This window comes from Pholis gunnellus (assembly GCF_910591455.1).
Source record: "Pholis gunnellus genome assembly, chromosome: 6".
In the NCBI taxonomy this organism is placed as follows: Eukaryota; Metazoa; Chordata; class Actinopteri; order Perciformes; family Pholidae; genus Pholis; species Pholis gunnellus.
Genome location: NC_136532.1, coordinates 25,552,289 through 25,575,430, shown reverse-complemented (window position 1 = coordinate 25,575,430; position 23,142 = coordinate 25,552,289). Strand labels below are relative to the sequence as shown.

Here is a 23,142-nt window from a genome sequence, read left to right as displayed (position 1 = left end):
TATGCAAGGAGTGCCACACGTTACTGACATATTGGGGGGTTATCATCGACTTTCTAGCCGAAGGATTCTGCCGCTTACCGGTAAGTGGACGACGGATACAGCGAAAAGACGCTGTGGGTCTCTGGGGCGACCAGCTAGCGTTAGCACTGCGCTGCTAACTAGCATGCTAGGTGGCTAGCAGCGCAGTGCTAGCTAGCCGCCTAGCATCTATTTAGCGAACATAGACAAGAATGTGTAGCATCTCGGCTCGCGTTAACGGTCAGTTTTCAACTACAGCCGCATAAGAGCTAATGTTAGCATGTCAGCAGCAGCGTCCTTTACACTTTACGTGTCATTTTTTAATATTGAAATACAAACGTACCCTCTTTATTTGCAACGTATTTATTTATTGGAGGCCAACGTCACCGTTTAGCTTTGACAGTTCAGTCGTTCAGATGCTGCGATGCTAGGTGCGATCAGCTGGTGGTGCTAGCTAAGCTAACCGACGCTAATGTCGTTAAGCTAGGAGGATTTATGACTGAACATTAACGTTATTTAACGGGTTAAAGCAAGGTGGCTGTAACGCTATGAGACCGGCCAGTTATAGCAAAGGTCTGCTAGTATTAAAGTCAGAATGACTGGCCTATTTTAGTACGATTACATCGGCCTCATTTCGTGCCCATAGACTGATGTGCTCCTGATGTGCAATTTAAAGTCACGTGTGTGTGTGTGTGTGTGTGTGTGTGTGTGTGTGTGTGTGTGTGTGTGTGTGTGTGTGTGTGTGTGTGGTTGTGTGTCTGTGTGTCTGTGTGTTGCCACTGACCAGTGCATTGTTCCAGATTACATGGCTGACACCCTGTACAGTCACCTAAACAACCAACAGCAGCTCAGTCTGGGATTAAATGTGTGTTACATCTAGTGTTGTCACAAACTTGTGTCATGCTCTTGTTCCGTGTGTGTGTGTGTGTGTGTGTGTGTGTGTGTGTGTGTGTGTGTGTGTGTGTGTGTGTGTGTGTGTGTGTGTGTGTGTGTGTGTGTGTGTGTGTGTGTGTGGTGAGCTACCAGGTAGACACAGATCACATAATGGAAATGTTTTTTTTACTTCTGCAGGTTTTATCCTTGCTAGTGATTAGAGTGTGATTGGAAAATGTGTGTTATCTACTTGAATTGCCGAAAAGTACTGACATGGTTCATGCTTCTGTCATTGGTGTAATCCGGGCATTGCTGTTATCGTCTCCCATGGTGTAATAACTTTGCGCCTGAATAAATATCATATCCAGTGCCATATAATTAAGATCATCTACTCAATGAGTCAGCCACAGCCTTGATAGACAGCATCATGACTGAGATGTGTTTTAATGGAGTCTGATGTTCTGCTCTACAACAGCTGTGGGTCACTGTTACCTGTTTGCTTCAACAAGTCGCACTTATTGACACTATTCAGTCACACTCTTTAGCAAAGTCATAGATGTTACATGCAGCTCAACTGTTTATCCTGTGTGTCTCGTCACACCATGCCCACTGTTACACTATGTTTGACACACAGACGCATCATTTGTACGGTCATTTCCTTCCAACAGGTTTATAAATACCTCTGACGACAGAAACTGAATGTTATGAGCTTTATGAGCGTGACCAAATTGGTATTTACTGCATTGTAAGAACCTCATTCTGTTTTGTCTGTCCCAAAGAATATAATTTAAAGGTTATTTTTTAGCAGACAAATGCAGGTAATTAAACCATTACAGTGACCAGACTAGAGAAGTCTAGTAAGTAATTATTTAACAAAAAGGGCAATTTCATAGAGTTTAACGTAGACATTAAAAGTCACTTTCCATATTAGAAATGAATGTTCCTAAATCATTAGAGGCCCTTAAATGCTGGTGGCTCTTCATCTTTGTATCCAGACTGAACCGGTACTTTATACGGGTGAAAAACAACAACCCACTGTGAGGATTAAATCGTCAGGGATGGTGAAGTTGTTGCAATCACTTCATTTCCGTATATTTGTCCATATTAACTACTAATCAGGCGCGTCAACACCAACACTTCAAAGAAGAGCAGACCCCAAGTAGACTGAGTAGTCGGTCTGTTTGCTCCATCAGCCGCCTTTTGAAGACGCACCGACCATCATTTGACTGCCCTAATCTAATGTAATATACAAACCTGGTTAGTTAAAGGAGCTGTTGACGTGTGGGCTGTAGAACGGTTTCCTGTTTGCACACAGGGCCTCTTGTGAGCAGGAGGCTCTGATTTTATGTACAGAAAGTTAAGATGGCTTAGACATTAAGCTAATTAGGTGGCAATAATTCATAAATACCGCTGAATTGAGAGAGTTGGTTGAAATTGAATATCTTTTGGTTTTGAACTGCAGGCCGGACTAAACAAGGCAAATAAAGATGTCATCTTGGGCTCTGCTGAAATTATTATTAAGATATTAAAATAACTGTTGGCTGCAGCCATAATTAAAATGTTCAATAAGAATGAGGCAGATTACTCCTTTTGTCAACAAAGGATGTCACCACCCTTCATGTTTTCATATCAGCAAAACCACAAACATTCATGAAACTAAATCACATTTACAGAATCTCCAAAAGCTAAAGACATGTAATCGCTGCTAACCATCAATATCGACATAAATCTGTTGACATGTTCGTCCAAACAGAGAGTTACAGCCCTCAGCTCGTTGTTCACAACAAAAACACCATTTTACTTGACTGATCTTATTCACGTTAAACTAAACGTCAAACCCACGATAGTAGAAAACACGATGCTGCCAGCTGACGTCATCACATCTGGTAATAAGAGACGTATTATTGACACATATTAATGTTTTGGTGACTCTTTATCTGAACACAAAGAGCGGCCCCTTCACTCTGGATAGGCAGTAAAAAAAAGCTATAATGTCACATAAAAATTGTCCTGAACTATTGGACAAAATGTCTACGTCCATTGAGTCACGCGATATGTTAGGCCAACGTTGGAATACCTGTGGGGTGTTTTTGTACAACTAGGACTCAGTTGAGTTCCCATTTCTGCTGTTATTTACTCAGAAACCTGCCAGTCGTTGGTGTGAAGTCATGTATCTTTAGCCTCTTCTGCTTTTCTCCCAACGTCCTTTTAATGCTAACAGGCAGCGGAACTGTGAAAAGCACCCGGTCACCCGGTCAGTCTTCTGGCTGTTTACTCTGCTGGGCCACGATAACAGATAACAGATAACAGATTACCAAATAGATACAACAGTCATTGTCCCGACATCTACTGTCCTTATCTTTGCTATTTTCATGTATTTTTCTCCTGTATTTCTGCTGTTTGTTACCAGGAAAGGTACAGTAGTTAGTCCAGTCGGTGTGACGTCACATGAATGCAGATTACTTTGATCTTGTAGCGTTCTTTGTTTTTTACGACTGTCGGCAATAACTGTATGAAGTGTCATCCCGTTGACCAGCTGCTTTATGACAGTTGCTTGTGATTATACGTTGCCACGGTTCTGTGGAAGATCACTGAACAGTTAAGCAATATAATATTCCCTCGCTGACACTTTAATTAAAGCGGATGAATGATATGAATGATGCCCATGGCTGAGGGTTTTGTGTTTAGTTCCAGAAGTGTAGTCTGGAGATCTGACTCTGTTCTTAAAAAGCTATTTGGATATTAAATATGTAAAAAAGCACCTGCTGAATATTGGGGAATTTGATCAACCCTAGTACCTGGTAACAAAATAACCTTTCATAGCCTCAGATTATGACAATATTTACATGTCAAGGTTTGTCAGATAAGCAACCGGTCCTGTACAGAGCTGCAGCTAACGGTGATCAGGACCCACAGTGATGCTCATTCTGTTAGATCGAGTGTCAAAAATCTCAAAATATATCAACTATAATGATGCATAACTAACTGCTTGAGGAGGCAGAATGAGAGTAGTTGCAGTAACTGTGAATGATCAGTAACAAAAGTAAATAAGTGTTTGCTCTCGGTGTTAAAGAGTGTTACACCAAATAGAAAAACAAACATCTCGTAGACTCGTGTGAATCCAGCGGTTCTCATATAAAAAGCTTTAATCAACAATACTAATGTACACAGACAAACCAGAGGTTATGTTTTTATCGATGCGTTTCCCTCTCTGTGGAGTAGACGAGGGCAACAATGTGGAATCTGTGCTTTGTGAGGCGCTCGTTATTGATCAAGTGTATCTACATTAAAATGGTGTAATGCAGCACAAGGCTGCTAACCCCCCCCCTCCCCCCGCTCAGTGCACTGAGTGAGCGTTCTCAGGCCATGTCGAATGCATCGCATAGAGACAGACTGTATGTGTGTGTGTGTGTTTGTTACTAAAGATGCTTAGTCACACACCAGACTTCAGCTTCACTTTATCAGTCGTCGTCCTTGAGATGAAGCAGCGTGCCGTCTTAAACCAGGAGAGATCATTCTTAATTAGCCTCTGGAGGAAATGGCGCTCTAAAATGAGTGCCGGTATACACACACACACACACATACTGTAGTACGAGCAATTAGTTTGTGAATGTCTACTGAATATACACAACCATACATGTACATTCATTAATCCATCCAATAATGAATTGATCCTGCTAAAACAGCTGCTTGTTGTTGCTTTGTGCCACAGTGCTCCATGTTGTTACTAAACTATTAAAAACACACAATGAGCCACACTGTTGCTGCTCTGTGGTTTATTCCTTCATTACGATCAACATGGGTTCTGTAGTTTATTTCCTAAATACTCAACTACTGAATACTAACTAGATCATCAAATGTATATCAATCCGCCACTGAAAATAGTCCCCAACAAATGCAGTACTCCTTCCTGTTTTAAATAACTTTAGCTTAAAACTACAGTGCCCAGCTGTTTAAGGAAGTTACTGAGCCTTTTTTTAAATATAAAAACTACATATGTGACATAGCTCTACAGTAGGAACCAGTGGGCTTAAGGCTGAGAGACACAGAGGATGTGGGGAAAGTAATGAAAGACGGACAAACGTCATGTTGGTTTTCTTTAGAGATGGAAAGATTTAGAGCGACGCCAGAGTTGATGGTTCCGTGATCTGCAGTGCTTCATGTATTACTTATACAGCAGTTCAGCCAAAGGCCTCAACATGTGTGGGGTGGATCAGAGGTAAAGCGGGTCACATGTAGAGCGGGTCGTCTTCCAATCGGAAGATCGGTGGTTTGATCCCTGGCTCGTCCATGTCCATGTGTCCTTAACTCCAAAGTACATGAAGGCTGTGCCATCGGGTGTGAATGCGTTTTGTTTTGAGTGGTCAGAAGACTAGAAAAGCGCTGTACAACTACAATTAAATCGACCGTTTGGAGGATATATTGTAGCATTGGTTGTGTCGGAGTGTTTACGGTCAGATCGTACACTAAAGCAGAGTAATGTCTTATTTGATGCACGTTGTAACAGTCGTGGTGTTTTACCGGACAGACTGGAGGAGACACATTTTCACAGCTCTCTTTATTACTCGTGATTTTCAAGGATTTTGCTCCACTTGTCCCCTTAACTCGTTATAACGCTTTACGGTTGTTAGTGTTGATCAACAGAACTATTTTTACTGAATTCTTCACAAATGTTGGATTCAAATTGTGATGCGTGATCAGCGGCCGTCAACTTGGCTTAATAATGAAAGCCGTTTCAGGCAGAGAAGAGTTTAAATGTGGAAACTAGAGGGATTGAAGTGTCTGAGAACCCCTCGGGCTCCTTTAACACAACAGGTCTCTGTGGCAGCAGCTAAGCTTCTGCTGCTGCACATCGTTTCCTCGTCCCATGGTACGCTCCACCTTCTTACCGCCGGTGGTTGTGTTGAGTAGGAGATTGTTGTAGAGGAGGCTTCATTCAGCGAGTCGGATGATCCTCTTCCTCCCGCTGGCCTCATTTCCATATGGCCCAGTGTGGCCCTGCTGGAAACCACACTTCACTGTCTCAGGATGTTCCACCACAAGGCTCCAGGAGACTGAACTCCTAATCACAGCAGTTAACCAGCGCTGAAGGTGAATTTAAGTAGAGCACATATTTACTCTGTAGAGCTGCTAGTAAAGATTATTTTTCATCGTCAATTATTCTCATAATTAAAGATGCACGATGTGGATAATTACCAGCTTCTCACGGCCAATAAGATAACCGATAATGTCACCATTTTTTTTATGAATAATTTCATAAACTGTAGTTTCTGCACACCTGCAGTTCTTCTTCTTCGTGTTTATTGGCGAATCACAAACTAACTTTAAAGGTGCATAACCACCACCTCCTATATCGTGTTTAGATGCTGTTTGTTAAATCAATGAAAGCAATTTGGCTTTAATATCTTTGTTTATCGGCTGTAATTTCATTATCTGAGTCATCCTCGTGCCTCCCTACGAACAACTATTGTCCCGATTGGCCTGTTTAATGTCCGAAAATACAGAGAAAAGAAAGATTTCAATTTCCCAGAATCTTCAATTGGCTAATCTTGTTCAGCCAACCAAAATATATTCAATTTATAATAAACAAGATTAAAGCTACTCCTCACATTTGAGAAGCTAGAACCACAGAGAACGTTTTGGCATTAACATCATCAAATGTTAGATTATGAACAGATGTATCCGAAGTCAACATGTCCGTCTTTATAAAGTCTCTTCCATCTCCTCTGTGGGTCTGAAGTCATAATGGATGTAAATAGTGATGCCTGATGCCCAGAAGATGGATCTTTAATGGTGTTTACTACTGTGTGCCCCCCCCTCCTTTTCTGGTCTAAATGGTTCGTTCCTCTTGCTGTGATGGCCTTCCTCTAAAGCCCTGTGCACCCCACCCGGTGTCAGGGGGGGATCAGCTGTGCCAGTCCCGGCAGGCCACACACACACACATACACACACACACACACACACAGTACGCTGCTGGCTGGTGAACAAAGCCCTCTTGGCACTGCCGATGAAGACGAGCTATGCCTCCTCCTCCTCCTCTCCTCACGCCGCCGTGAGGGGGAAGGCATGACACCATTGTGGTCGTGTTTCCTCGTCAGAAGGACGTTTTTAGGGGAACAGGAGTCGGTCTTTGTACACGGTGGAATATTCTTATCGTCTTGTTTTTGAGATGCTGGCGGAGCGCAGAGAGAACAGCAGGTAGGGAATAACCTGAGCCGGGTGCTGAGCTGGTCTCTGGTGACCGGGAGTTTGTTTACTGTTCTCGGCGACGGACTCGTTTACATGAATACTCAACATTTAGGCAGTTTGGTGACTGAGTGCTGTCGCGTAATAAGCTTTGATTACCACCGTGGAGCTGTGAGGGATGCAACAGTCAGAGCTACTGTATGTAAAATACAATAACCTGATGTCTCTAGAGCCTTTATGTGCAGCATATGAGAGATTACATTTAACTTTACAACTAGGGTAAAGTTATTTTGACTACATTTGATTCCTTTTGTGTAATGTTTTAATGTCTTTTATCTCTGTTGCTGCAACACACTGTATAGATAATCTTTATAATATATACACGTTACAGTATCTAGTGAAACTGATTGTAGTGCTTCTTAATCTAAATCATGTTGAATGGCACAACGGCTTTTGCATCTTGCAAATCGCAGGAGGCAAAATATGCATCAAAATACCATTTTTAAAATTAAATAATATTAAATATGATATCAGACTGAAGAAATCATCTTTATTTGGGATAGTTCTCAGCAAAATCGCATATTATTTGTCAATGAAACGAGTAATGATGTATATAGCAAATGCAATATCTGTCAAAACTTCTAGTAGAATAAAATGTGTAAGCACAATTAATGATTCATAATGTGATTGAAGTTCTACTTTTTCCTTCTCCTGGAACACTTAGAGTTCCTTTAAACTCACATTTTGGATCATTACATGCTTCCCTTACAAACAACAAGTGAACACACTGTTAGTAGGCGCTCTGATTGAACAGAGAGACGAGCAAAACATTTCACAGACCGTCATTTGGAATAATGAAGAGAGCAAAATGGCGGAGAACACAGCCTGGCCCACATTGGACCACATTTTAACACCTTTAGGTGTCAAACTGGACACAAATCATTGTTATTCTAAGACCTTCAGATGCTGTGAGAACCTATCAACGGAGTTGTTGCTCCTAAAAGGCATAAAGAATATAGAAATGTTTCATATTCCTCCAGTCACAATAACTGCTGCACCTCAACATTCACCGTTTACAACAGCTGGAGGTCTAACTCAGCAGCGTGAGGCCGGTGAGCTGGTGGGAACAGTCCGGGGTGATGACTCCTCAGACCTTGTTTACTGAAGGCCTGGATCGGTATATCCAGCGGGGAGGCTTTTAGATCTGGTCCTGTCCGGACTTGTTTGGCACGAGATGATTTCCTGCCCTTCTGGTTCTCGTTACACTCACACAGGTCACGAGTCAGCTGTTGATCAAAGACACACCTCAGTAGTAGCGCCGTCGCTCTCAATGCACAATGCTTAGTAGGGTTTTAAAATGTCTCCGTGTGTGTGAGGAGCTTCTCTACGTCTTCTAGTGGTTTGTCAGCTAATGGAGGTGTTTAATGGAAGGTTGTGTGTCACAATGGCCTGCAGAGGAGATCACCTGTTGTCAAAAAGGCTGGTGTGAATTCACCGCCCTGCCTACGTAGCCGTTTATTATCTTAAAATGTGTTCAAACTCAGTTTTTTTCTTCTCTTTGGAGCTCCCCAGCTACCACCCCCCCCCCCTTCCCCTAAACTGTCAGACAGGAGGCATTGTGATTACATCACCTTCTCCATAGGAACAAGCACACAAGCCTTTTGAAGAGCTCGGCTCTTCCAGGGCGCAGTGGCTGCCTTCATCTCCCCGGAGTTAACGCGAGCTCCGTGAGACGTTCATTGAAGCTGGCGTCCGCTTCAAGAGAAAAGCTTTGAAAAAAGGCCGGAGGAGCCGAGGAAGCGGCCTCGGCTCCTCGCTGCACGGGAGTTTCCTCTTTTTCTTTTGATTCGGGCCGAGACGAGACGTGGTTTGATGGGGTCTTCCTGTAAAACTGGATTGGTTATGAATATAGAAAAAGCACCATCGGGGATGCAAGTAGAGGTGTGAATCTTTCAGTGTCTCACGATTCGACTTGATTCCAAATCAATTCTTGATTCAAGTCATTTTAGGATCTACTCCATGTCCACTGTGCGCAATATAGCCGGGGTGGCAAATGATGGCATGACAGCAGAGTCAAGTGTGTTTACACTTTTGGAGTTTATATATTTGAAAAAGTCATATCAACTGATCGTAGTAATGTAAACGCACAAAGGCAAGAGGGGACATTTATTCATGCTAAAGTTTGCCAAAGGTTTGTAGTATTTGTCAATTCTCAATGACTTGGAGAAGAACAGATTCAAGTCATACAAAACATTAAAATGGTTAGCTAGTTGCCTTGTTATTGCTCTAAAAATTGCTAATTTTATATTAGGAAATGACACATAAAACAGCACTGTAAGACTGATTTTATGAGCGATTCTGCAACAAATCACGCGTGATGTTTTGGTCTGAACTGCAGTCATGCAGGCAGAGTGCTGCTTTTCCCTCACTGTGTATATTAATAGGAGTCACCTTCGAATGCAATATTGTTGTGAATCGATTCAAAATCTTAGAATTTAAGAATCTGGATTTTTTTTTTTCTCCCATGAATCCATTTCCCCAGCCGACTCCTGCTTGACAGGGTCATTAGCTTTACGTTGTTGATCACGCTGTGTGATGATGATGATGGTTTCTAATCCTCATCAGAACCCTCTTAATCCTCCCTGTTATGTCGCTGAGGTATGCGGTGAGCTGTCTGGTTGCACACGGGTCAACCGCTGGAAATTCAAACTCACGCCGGGGCAGAAAAAAACAAGCGATGGAGCAGCGAGGTGTTTGCTTCTATTCAGAAGTTAAAACTAGTTCTGTGTCACAGACGGAGAGCTGGAGGTGGAGACGACGTCGACGGCGTGTTTGGAATCTAAATTGCTTGCGCTCAGAGTTCTGAGTCCCTCTGAAGCGTTTCCAGCTTCCTCCTTCAGCTACGTCCGTCCTCTCACAACTCATTCCTGGACCGACAGATGAGGTGCGCCTCCGAATACCTCCGAAGGAAGCGAGATAATCTGTTGCCAAAGGTGTGTGTGTGTGTGTGGGCATCTTGTTGTTGTTCCTGGCGGTGTTTCCAGATCTGAAATTAGAATTGGATCATGTTCATTTAGAGACAAACGTTCCCTAAATCCGGCTGATATCTTTTATATCCAACACATTTTTTTTTTAAAGCAGAACTCCCAACAAATGGCAGTATCTGTATTATTATAAGTGTTGTCGTACAATGTCTCAAAGGGGACAAGTATAAACCTTAGCAGCTTGAATTCTATTTTTTATTCTACATTAATACACGTCTGAGACTAATGGAGATTGTCCAGCCACTGGTTAGTTAGCATGGATGCTGTTTTCAGTGAAGGAACTTTACATTTAGAGTTATCTTGAAGCTTCAGGAAGCCGATCAAAAGCAGAATGTGGCTTTGAGGTAAAGCTATGCTCCTCGCTGAGTAAAGTAAAGCTGCAACTAGACGCTAATGTGTCCACCCAAATCTAACGCCCATGTCTCTTACCCAGAACTCCGTAGGATGTGTGCTCTTGTGATGCTCTCTCTGCTTACCAAATGGGCGGAGTGGGTTGTAATCCTGCGTTTGTCTGCGGATCACTGCCTCTCCTCCTTTTTTGTTGTTGATCTTCCGGCCTTATGCCGAGTCCTGTGACATGTGTTCGCCCCCAGTTTGCGGGCCCCGGCCCCGCTGAGCCTCCGGCTCTGCTTCAGTGACTCTCTGATACACATGGGCACCGGTGCTGCAGTGTTCCAGGTCAGCATTGAGCAGAGATGAGCGCTGGCTGTGAGCTGAAGTAAGGCCACATGGATGGGTAGGCTGTCTCAGCTTCAATAAAGTTTATTCTCTGTTGTTTTGAACAAAGCTCCAGCTTCACCAAACCTCTTCTGAAGGCCAACAGCAGCGTTAACCACAAGCTTGGACCACAGTTCATAGCTTTGTGGTTCAGTCACCACCTTACTGTACTTGCGGTATGATGGGTTTATTCCTGACGTTTCAGCAGCAGCAGGCTGGTCTCATCCAGCATTCGTTAGCTGAACCAACGACAAACAGTAAGCCTGTAACGTGTAGATAGCAAAAGCACACAAAGGGCGGGCGGTGGGGAAGGTCCAACAAACAGCGGACTGCTGTTGGTTCCTCATGTGGAACTAAGTCAACGTTGATGTTTTTCTCACTTAACTTGTGTAGATTAGTTACGTCACTCTGGAGTTATTTTAACACGAATGATAATCTTTTCTTAAACCATAGCCAAAGTAGTTCTCTTGCCTAAACCAAACTTTTGTTTGGGTTTGACTATTGACACGTGTTGCTGGACTTTTGTGGGAAAACGCACGAAAAATGATTGTTCGTAAGATATCCTACGAACCGTTGTTTGAGGACAAGTTGTCAGGAGGGCTTACTTTTAGTTTAAGTGGTAGCTTCTTTACAACCTGAATTACTTTGTATTATTTTATTATATTATATTACAAATCCCATTTCCCTCGCTGTGTGATGGAGCCTCACTGCTGTTCGTTCCCTGAAGCTTGATAAGCTCAATATTAGATTTGATAAGAAAGTTATAATTTCTTGTCGTGTTTTTTCTGTTTTTAATTTCATTGAAACAAGCCTAGAGGCCCCCCTAAATAGTTATCATGTATTGCTCCTCTCACCCCAGAGTTGTCTCGGTTAGAGTCGGGTCTATTTTTAAACATTTCACTGAGCGTCCCCCCACTGAGGCAAATACACCACATGTATCTAAAGAAGCCAGCGTTCCTGTGTTTCTGGTCTCCGAGTGAAACTCACAGCTTTAAACAATGACTCAGGAACTGTTCCCCACCGAGCCATTTATTTATAAACCGGCCGCTTCTGCTTTTTTGGACTCTCCATTCTTGACCTCCAGCTAGATTTTTCTCCTGGACCGGCAGCTTTCTCAGCCGGCTCGTCTGTTGTGGCTCAGCCCGAGTCTCCATGTCAGCCGACAGCTGGAGGCCTTTTTTCTGCTGATTGCTGCGGAGAACGTTACATCTCCATCGTCCTCACGACCCAACGGCTCGGGGGCCCCGAACGGTCATTCTGTCGTGGATTATTACGCGATGGACGAGGGCCGGTGGACGGTTATGATCGGTGTGTCCACGCAGAAAGGGGAAGGATGTTAGCAGAGCTGATTCGGCTGCTGAGAGTAGATCCGCTCATCACACGGCACAATAGTAATAAACCTCTTCTGTCTGTTGATGATCAGTCCCACGGTAATACTGCTTTCATTTTCTTTATGAATTAGCTGAAGTCATATGTCAGCAGTGAAGTTAATAAAACCTCCTGCTTCCTGTGGCTGGAAAAACTCACTTCCTCTTTATCAATAGAGTTCGCTCCAGTGGTGTGTTTCCAGTCAATATATATAGAGAAGTGTTGTTTTCTAGCCTTCAAACTTTAACTTAAAGCATAATGAAGCTCTATCTTTTAACTTTTTTTTACCGTATATTTGTAGCTGCAAAAGTGGAACGTATCCCTTTTCATAAATCAGCCTTTGTGTGTAATCGGGATCAGTGAGCTGTAATTCACAGTTTGTGCATCTAAAAGGCCCGTCAGTGAGAACAAAAACCCTCCATGTCACAGGCTCAACAAACTCTATCAGCGTGTGCAGCAGGCGGTGGTGTAATGTTGTTGTTTAGGAGAGGATATAAACTCTCAGGCCTTATCTCAGACAGGCAGAGCTGGTGCCGAGGAGAAACTGAACCGTGGAGCTCATCGCTGCCAACACGGGGCTGTCGTGTAAATGTCAAACACGGAGCCGTTCGGGTCTCCTTTTGATCTCCATCGAAAGAAAACTTCATCGGTAAATAACCACACATTGGGGGGGAAAGAAGGCCAAAACGTTGATGTGACACAACCGATTATGTAACTCGGGAGCGCTAACCAGGTGAAGCGTCTCTTGAGACTGTGCGCATGCTAAAAACATGTGCTCACACTCGGGGAAAAGGCACTTCAGATAAAAGTGGAGCAAACGGTGCCGTTTTGAGTGCGAGTTCAGGCAGAGGGCAGCTCTGCCGTGTGGGCAAAATGAGTTACGAAAGCCTTCAGCTCGGAGCGACGTTGTTGGTGCCACAGACGGCGTGTTCCTGGAAATCAGGACAAAACACTCTGAAGTGTCTTTGTAGCCGCCTGTCTCTGCCATCGTGTTCCTTAACGTGTTCTTTTATGACAATCCTTAAAGGAGCGAGCGGGACGAGGAGAACGTAGATGTGGTTTGTGGAGATGCCGGTCGTGGCAAAGCAGAGCTTTGGAGAGGAACAACTAATAAACAATCGACGCCGATGACGATACCGCTGAAATTCCACGATTCTCGAAACCCAATTTGATACCACGGTACAAAACGGACATAAAAGCCATCAGTCCCTCTTTAATATCTATTTTCTATTGCTGTGAAAACATCTCATTGAGGTTTCTCGCCAAAAACAAAAAAATTCAAGATTACATTTGATGCATCGTATGATGACGTTATGATTTGCCTAACATTCATTTTTTACTGAATAGAGCTTGAACGCATCAAAATGATTCAATTTGAATATCAATATCTTTTTGTCACAAATGAATCGATTGATTGACTGGCAATGATTTGGAATAAAATGGTGCCAATTGGGAATAATTATTTTGGCTAAAAACAACAAATGTTTAAATAAAAATGTGCACAACTAAGACAACGGAACAGACCACCGACAGCAGGGAGGAGCATCCTCCGTCACATTATGTGAAATAATCAGTTTGGCATGAAGTCAAGTCTGCAAACTGCTTTAAAACACACATTAATATCTCCAGCCCTCGTGATATCACAACAATAGAATCAAATTTATACACAGCCAACAGACAGAGACGCTTGCCAAGAGTGAATTAGCTGGAGGAGCTCCGGCCCTGAGGGGTGGCTGGTTTGAATCCAGATTTGTTTAGACTTCCCAGAAGTGCTCGAGGAGAAGAGATGAAAAACCACTTTCTTCAGTCCTCAGTAGCTGCTTCTCAACCATTAGTCTGACGGAAAAATAAATAATCGACTAAACGAGCAGTTTCCAGCCTCTCAAATATGTAGAATGTCTTTTTCTTTTGTTCTGTAAATCTAAAAGAGAAAGATTATCAGTTTAGTGTGAACTCAGACATTTGAGGACCTCACCGTGGACTTTGAGGAATTTGGATGGTATTTTTTACTATTTCTGACAATTTTTAGACCAAATGATAATCGATTTATCAGATACACTGATGATGAAAATAATCGTTAGTTGCTGCCCTACTTCTATGTTGCTTCTCTGCACAGATACCTGGATGTAGTGTAGAAGTTCACCTGTTGGTGAACTATTTTAAGACTATTTCATGTACATTTTAATTCAGTTTTCACACAGAAAATGTTTAATATGCGAGTGTGCAGAACTTCAGACCCGTCTGGTATGTGCAGAGCTCCTGATAGCTCCTGAATTAACATTCGTTAGGTCAAAGTAGGGTCAAAGGTCAGTAGCGTAAACTGCAGAATATACAGACAGTAGTTATGTTTATTTATCATAAATGTCCTTCAGTGACCACTTACTAGCCTTTTGGAACTTCGTGGGTTTTAATTTTGAAGTCCTGTCTGGTTCATTGCATTATTTAGTTATTAAATATTGTTTGTCACCTTTTATTAGATAGTAGTAGTTACTTGATTCACTTCTTCCCACGTAGCCATAACTATTTGTTAAACTCAGGGATTTTTGAGATTTTAATTTTAAGCTTTTTGTTTACCGAAACTCTTTTTTTCATCTAGAAGGCGGGGCCTATTTTGTCAACGTCTAAAGAGGAAATAGTCCACGGTGAGGAGTTTATTTCCTCCACGGTGAGAGGAGGGACTGCACGGTAGACTGTCGTGTCTCTTAACTGTTTCTGAGAGGACTGGAGCTGAACTGTCGGTGCTTTTCAGCTTCACTTCACCTCAGCGGACGTCCAAAAAGTGGATGTAGCCTTGTCCAGAACATCTGTACTTCTACCTGATGTTTAGGTGATCTCATACAATGCAGTGAATTACAGCAGCGGCTAAATCTGAGTCCAAGGCTTCGAGCCGATGTGACCAAATGTGAGATGGAGAAGAGCTGGGAAAGGTTGAGACCGTTTTTAAATACCTCCTTCAGCAAAACAATGTCATTTTCTTTTCCTGTCTATAATATCAAGCGTCCCCAGAAGCTCATGTAAAGGTAAACCATCACTCGTTGTCAGTGTGCCCTTGAGCAAGTCATGCTGTTGCAGCGTTGCTGGCTGTTGATGGTGTGTTTTTAATTTTTGTGTGTGTGTGTGTGTGTGTGTGTGTGTGTGTGTGTGTGTGTGTGTGTGTGTGTGTGTGTGTGTGTGTGTGTGTGTGTGTGTGTGTGTGTGTGTGTGTGTGTGTGTGTGTGTGTGTGTGTGTGTGTGTGTGTGTGTGTCTCCTAGCAACTAGCTTAAAGAAAGTCTGGAGAGAATTAGCTGTGTGGAGATAACCATGCTATGAAGAAAGAGAAAATACATCCCGTTCAGAGTAAAGAACCTCCATACTTGTTTTTTTAAGAGTCTGTTTAAGTTTGTAGAAGTCAAGTTATGTCTCCCAAAAGACGTCTTAGTGTTTTATGGTGACTTGAAGGTGTCTTTATTGTCGTTATGTTAGATGCTCATTTTATTTACTGTGCTTTTAATGTAGATCTCGCTCACGAAGCAGGGAGGTAGGGCTGGGTATCTCACTTTTTAATTAAAAACTGCTGATACTATGCCTACGTTTTGGTACGGATGCAAGAACGGTACTAATAATTTGAGAAATATGGAAGTTATTCTTAAAAAGAAAAACTTTTTGTTTGTTTACCAAAAGAAGCCAAACTTCTGAAATGTTAAATGTTGTCAAAAGACAAAGCAGTCGTGTGATAATTCCAGCTAATTAACACACTGTTTTGGCAAAATAATGATTACAATCTAAGTTATTTGAGCGTTTTTGATGCTCGATTCTGCGGCCAGTGTTTAGTTGGTACCAGAGAAGGCGTAAAGAGTTTACTCCAGTATTGATTAGCTCTCTAAAGCTCCTCTCTTCCGTCTGCAGGGCTGCCTTTGCCCTGACGAAGCCGCTCAAGATGAACATGGTGAAGAGGATCATGGGCCGGCCGAGGCAGGAGGAGTGCAGCCCCCAGGACAACGCGCTGGGCCTCATGCACCTGCGACGCCTCTTCTCCGAGCTGTGCCACCCTCCTCGCCACATGACCCAGAAGGAGCAGGAGGAGAAGCTCTACATGATGCTCCCCGTGTTCAACAGGGTGAGTCCAAACACATCCCAAAAAACTATTTGGACTTGTGTTGCAGACGAGTTGGTGCTCGATCTACTCACTCGATGCTGCTCACAGCGTGGTATTAATAGAGACTACGAGCGGATTGATATGAACCCAACAAATGAGATTTCACCTTTCAACATATTTCCCCCTGGGGATGAATAAAGTTTACATCTATCTATCTATCTATCCTCTATTTAAGATCCTGTGGTTAACACATCATTTACATGCACACTTTTCGAGATTCTGTTTCCACAGCCTGCAGCTGAATCTGGTGACTTTAGAGATGTTGACTTTATGGATTAAAGGGATTTTTTTGGTTGTATGAGGTACTTCTCCATAGTCAGAGTATTACTACAATAGATGGAGTTTAGAGAAACTGACAGGAGAACCAGCACGGGAGGGAGCAAAGTAATGTACCGCTGTGGACGTATTTTAGACACCTAAAAATATCAACATTGGTTTAATTTGACCCTATATTTACAATATTCTCCCTGCTTTACCTTGCTGTCAGACAGCCCTTCCTGTTGGAACTGAAGCAGTTATCTACGCTCTCTCTAAGACTATGAGACTCCGTTGACAAAAACAGTCATTGCTGGTCTACCGTCTTAGTTTATTTGTATTATTGTGTGACTTTGGTGTTTTGAAAGGGACAGTTTGGATTTACCAAAGTCACACAATAACCCAAGCGGCAAGGTAAAGCGGTGACAATATTATAGTTAAACTGATATTTTTAGGTGTCTAAAATACGTCCACAGCAGTACTTTGCTCCTGTCTGTTTATCTAAACTCCATCTACTGTAGTAATAAGTACCTCAAAACATCCAAATTATACCTTTTTATGTTCAGCTAACTAGAACACACTGAGATGTGTTCAGTCTGGCTTTGGGTCACATGCTGTTTGTATGTGGAATGGGACTCTAATAACTTCTCGTATTGACACTGACTTGAAGCTTGAGCTCCTTGGTGTCACACGGGGACACTGAGCTCCCTGAAGCATGTGACAAAGGTAATATTGTCTAACGCTCACCTGGTAGACGGGTGTAGTCGTGCAGAGGTAGTGAACTCCCCACGCACTGTCAACACCACGTTTAACGGAGAAAGATCAGAGGCCTTCATCACGCTTTGAGCTCGCGCATAATAAAACAAACCAAGACACATAAAGCTCACCTTCAATCATATTAACATAAAGTTAGCTGAGTAATTCCAATGTCTTGGCAAGTTCAACATCCGCAGAAAATAATAGAAACCATTGAAAAAAGAAGTGTAAACACTTGATGAACAATACTGAATAAGTCACTTTTTCACAGTGAAATCTTGATAATTAGTGCTGCAAGTAATGCTTGTTGTTCTTTCTGATTAACTGATTTATTGTTTGTACAATATGAAGACCTTAAGAGCTCAAAGTGACGTCTTCAGACCGCTTGTTCTGTTCGACCAACAGTCGGAAACCTGAAATATATAACGATGTAAAGCAGAGAAAATCAGCAAATCCTGGAATTTAAGAAACAATCTTTTGTGTATTTGTCCCTTTTTGTTTGATAAATGACTTTTGTAAAGTTACATTCTATTGATTGACTAATCAATCATAGAATGTAACTTTAAAGCTAAAATGCATAAATAACTAAAGCGGTATGACATGTTTAATGCAGAGACTTAGAGTAAGAAGTCTTTAGTTTAAATAGGAATAGGAGCAAAAAGTCTGCACGTGTTTATCCAACAGAGCAGTGAAAGCAGGACTCGGTGAAATGATATTTATATATATATATATATATATCCCTCTGATAGAGGAGCGTGCCTCTTTGTTTCCCTGCTGAGTGTTCTCGTCTCACTGGAGGGCCCAACCGAGGGTCTCTTGACTTGTCTGCTAATTACCCGGCGCTTCGCTGTGACTCACTCGCTCACTGTCAGGCTTCAGAAGTCGAGTCGTCCCGGTGCAGCGGGGCTCCGGGCCCACTTTCATGTAAATAAATCCGTGATGAGTCGTCGTGGAGCGAAGTGTAGTTTTTATCTAAAGGCTCGGGCTGCAGTGATGAGCTCTGTGGCCCAGGGAGATGTCAGCCAGCGTAAGTTCATGAGATCACAGCTGTCATTTGTCGCTTCACTAAGTCCCGCCCCTGGAACGCAGACTGTGCCAATCATAGCGTAGAATCAATACTCATCATGATATTATTCAGATCTTCTTCAATTTGCAGTGGATTTGGAGCTGGTCATAGTTAAACGTTGTGTAATAATGATACGTTTCTACCTAAAAACACGTGGAGCTAACAGTAGCAGAGTCGGTTAGCGCGTCATTAACTGGCGTTAGCACTTCTACCTAGCTACTGAAGGTATTTTAATGATTGTAACTGAATAAAGAGGAAGAGTGTTGTTCCTTCATCTCATTGTCTTCTGTCTCTACCTCCACCTGATGTGGTGGTTTACGTTCACTCTGTGAATCTGTAGCTTCTATCTTCATCTGTTTAACCTGTTTTTGCTGCTGAAGTAGTTTGATATCCTCGTTATGTCCTTCAGACACTATTGTAGACCCTTCTGTCTGCGGTGAGCGCAGTTAGTGACAGTGTGGGCTCCACAGATTGATGGAGAGTTTAGCAAAGAGTCGGTTTCTTTTATATTCTCATTTCTCTCTATTAAAGAAACAGTAAAATGTCTCTTTGGCAGATTTAACCTGTGTCATAAAGGAAGTAACATCTCTTCTTTTTGTTTTAGGGTGACACGTATTGTGTCTTTTGTCTTAAGTTTTCTTTTCTTTTTGCTTTCTTATTTAAACCAAAGCTGATCTTGTCTGCTTCAGGTGTTTGGGAACGCTCCGCCCAGCACCATGACGGAGAAGTTCTCCGACCTGCTGCAGTTCACCACCCAGGTGTCCCGGCTCATGGTGACCGAGATCAGACGAAGAGCCTCCAACAAATCCACAGGTGAGCCCTCCGACACGCCGATTTATAACGCTAAAGATGTAATAGGAAGTACTTCCTACCTCCCATTTATCATCCCTTTGGCATCAGTTGCTGCTCGTCCCTTTGGCTTTGCTGATAAAGACCTGGATGTTGGAAGGGATTTCTTCCCCTTCACCTCTTCCATTATCAGTTCTGATGATTTTATAGTTAAAATCATGATGCTTAGATGTTTATTATAGTTTGCTGTAAAGCTGCAGCCAATACATTTACCAAGAGACTTTCTATTTGGTGCTCAAAAGGATAGACAGGCGTTCATCGTCCAATCAGGACAGTGTTCATACACGCAGCTGACATCCACTCCTACATTAATAATAACAACCGTCTCTCTGAACATGTGATGTGTTGTTTTCAAGCAGAGAGAGAGAGAGGCGCTCAGATTTACACTCCTCCAGCTGGTCAGCAGGCCTCTGTAGAGCTGTAGTTGACTCTGGACTGACGTTGCAGTGCTCTGTCATCATCAAAAACAAGTGATCTTGATTTGCTGCAACTCGAATCAAAAAATAGCAGCGAGCAACTAGACTGTAGCTCATCCTGTGGGGAGGTTTTGGAAGCTGACAGAATCATCTACTGCAAAGAGAGTCACTGTGTTTCTTTGCTCTAAAAGCCACCGTGATGACGCACAATGATGACAATAAATACATGTCCAAAATCTCAATTTTCCTGCTCACCACAGAGCAGAGATGGGGACCAGGACTCGTGAGCAGGGATGTGTTAAAGATCGGGTGGTTTTATACTTTAGCTGAGTATACTTCTCTCATGTATCTGCAAAACGGTTGATTCCTTCTCCTCCTTCACTCTACATACAGTTTGAGAATACAGACATTATATAATCTGGAAAATCACACATCAAATTACAACACATGTCGCTTGTCACCGAGATGATTTATTCGTTGCATAACTGATCATTGTTCCAGCAGCCCATCTGCCCGCCACAATGAGCTGTCACTTTCCATCTAGTTAACGGCATCTTCATGTCTGTGTGTGTGTGTGTGTGTGTGTGTGTGTGTTTGCCTTTGCCTTTCCAGAGGCAGCCAGTCGAGCCATAGTCCAGTTCCTGGAGGTGAACCAGAGTGAGGAGGCGAGTCGTGGCTGGATGCTTCTGACCACCATCAACCTGCTGGCCTCCTCCGGACAGGTTGGTAGAGAAACGCCACACTCGGTTAGCAGCACCGTGGCCTTCTTGACATGCTGCTGTGTTTCTGTGCGACTGATGTCATTGAGTTTTGTTTTTTGGTGTTGGTAAGGATTGCCCTCGTACATGCGAGTGTAGATGAAATCAGAGGAAACGACTCGTCTCAGCATTCTGCCTCTCTTTTGACCCATTTGCATCTCCCGTCTTTGATCTCCCCGCAGAAAATAGCATCAGCCCCTGAAAGAACCGGGAAACGGTACAAATTCCCACCTGACGCTCATTCTCCCCAAACAGTCGTCTACTAAGTCTGCTTTACTGCGCTGAATGGAGTAGATGTGTTCTGATACTGATGCCAGGACCAGAAATGCAGTAGATAGGCCTTGAATGCTAAATCAGGCTACACAAGTCTATGCACCTCAGATATTTACGTAAGAACAACACGGGTCACTCGCTACCCGACTCGTACACCCTGCCCAATCGGTACTGCACATGTGCAAACTAGTACTTCACACTTGTAGTAAAACACTCTCATGCAACCTGTTTTTTCTTCTGGTAATGCTGCATTGTGATAATGCGGCAGGAGGAGAGCTAGTTAACGTTAGCTGGTAGCTGTTAGCGGTGGGCCCTACTTCAGGTTGCATTAAGTTGCATAATATGATGCGTTCAAGCTTTGTTAAGTTAAAATGAGCATTGGGGAAAAGGTGAATTATAATGCTACCATGAAATGTCTTTGAGATGTTTTGACTGTAATACAAAGTAGATATTAGAGAGGGAACCGTGAACGTTTCAGTTTTGAACGCACTGGTATCGGATTGGTACTCGGTATTGGCTGATACTCAAGTTCAGGTATCAGAATGATTCCTGGCATTTAGGGGTGCAATTACATCGCAGAACTCCCGGATCAGATAAACAGGAAAAAAGCAAACTTAACTCTTCACGGATCAGTTACGGTCCTTTACACCACCAAAGATATCCAAACACATCTCTGGAATGAAGGAATTGATGCTCCTCATATTTCTTTCTTAAGGTTCATTTTACTGCTGCTTCTCTATGCCACATGTATCGCATCATTGTCCGATTTTTTTTTTTACAATTGCATTTAATGAGATTGAGCATCTGGTCACCATGCAGCACGACTCCACATGGCTGAGAGTCTAACCGTGGCAGCTTGTTGGGCTCCTGGCTTAAAGGTTAGACGTCCAGGTCTAGTTTTTTTCCTCCGTGCCTGTTCTGCTGCACGGCAGCCAGCAGAGACATCCTTTGAACTTTTCGGCCTGCATTCCTCCCGGAGGTCTTGAGGCGGAGCGTTGCTGTCAGCTGGCCAGCTGAATGCTTCTCCTGCTCCGCTGCACTCCAGAAATGTTGGTGCCGAGTCCGACACTTCCTCTCTCCATCTGCAGACATGTTTCAAAACCACATAAATCCACTCGGCTGCTCCTATTTCTGTCAAAACAAACACACACACACACACACACAGACAGTATCCATTGTATGCATGCACTGCTATGTGCACTTCACCTTTTTTGAAGTGAACATTTGTGGGGAAAAATAATTTGGGAGCTTGAGAGAAAGCTCTATTAATTTATAGTTGTCAGAACGGTGTTCTCTGCAGTATTAATGCAGACATGTTTCCTAAAGGAGGGGCATTGAAGTGCTTTCTGTGTACGCAGCAATTAAAAAAGATCCACACTATCTGGCTTTTACACATGCAGGAAGCAGAAACCTCAGAAAATACAACCACGGTTTGTTTTTCCTCTTTCTGTCTGAAGAGGTCTCACCGGTGCCCACAGCGAACACCTCAGGACTTAAACCACTCGCATGCCACTGAAATGAACTTTCTTTTCTTTCCGTTAGAGGCTGCTTCAGCTTTATAGCACAGTCGGCCTCTAACATGTCAGCTGGTTGAAGGATCCTGTCTGTTCTAAGTGAAGCCAGATTGACTATATTGTATTTCATGTTTTTATTTGAACATCTTTACATGTTTACTGGAGCTCCTGGGTTTTAAACGCCTTTATTTTTAAGGAACCGTGATGGTATTAATGAAATGAGGCACCAACAGCTTTTATTTCAGCAACTCTCAGACATTCCACCCATTGAAAACACAACATACACATAAATACACAACTCATTATCATCATTTTTAAACTCAGTGTTTTGTGCCATCTGGGCGGCTGCTGCCATAAATATCACAGATGATATGAGATATAAGATTTGTTTTTCCTCATTTGTGTCCCCTCTTGTTTTTGATCTCCATCCTTCATGCTGAACACAATTATTCTCGTGTTTCTGCTCTACGTTACCCAGAAGGTCACATGTCATAAAAACTACCTTCTAAAGCTCCTTCTAGACCCCACGAACGGTCCCCCGGGACTAGGAAACCTTTAGAGGAGCCCGATGCGTTATGACAGCAGGGACCAGGTCCTAAATCAAGTTCTAGGGACATCTTACCTCCTAATGAGGCCCTGGAAGGGGAATAGTACTTTTTGGAAGTACAAGAACTTTTGGGGAGGGGTTTGCAGGGATGACGGTTGATGATTGGTCTACTCGTCTACCCTTTCATTTATAAAACAAGGAAGTACTCTAGTACAGATGTAGGACCTTATCAGGGCAAGGGGAGAGCATTTCTCTTTGTTTTAGAACATTAAAAGTAAAGTTTTAGGCTTTGCTGTCGGCTTCCCCAATCATTTAAAAAGATCTCGGCCAGTCTTTAGACCACTATTGGCTGAAGGAACCTTTTCC

The 23,142-nt window shown here is 42.9% G+C and overlaps 1 protein-coding gene across 4 annotated transcripts in view; it reads left to right on the top strand.

Annotated features, from left to right (window-relative positions):
- The window catches only part of wdfy3 (WD repeat and FYVE domain containing 3), an 88,926-nt gene continuing 65,784 nt past the window's right edge, over positions 1 to 23,142 (top strand). For all 4 annotated transcript variants that reach the window (XM_079161252.1, XM_079161250.1, XM_079161251.1 and 1 more), the window contains exons 1-4: positions 1 to 80; positions 16,093 to 16,303; positions 19,109 to 19,232; positions 20,297 to 20,406. In XM_079161252.1, the coding sequence (XP_079017378.1) occupies positions 16,124 to 16,303; positions 19,109 to 19,232; positions 20,297 to 20,406 (414 nt within the window). In that variant the 5' untranslated portion in view covers positions 1 to 80; positions 16,093 to 16,123. The remainder of the gene's footprint in view (positions 81 to 16,092; positions 16,304 to 19,108; positions 19,233 to 20,296; positions 20,407 to 23,142) is intronic.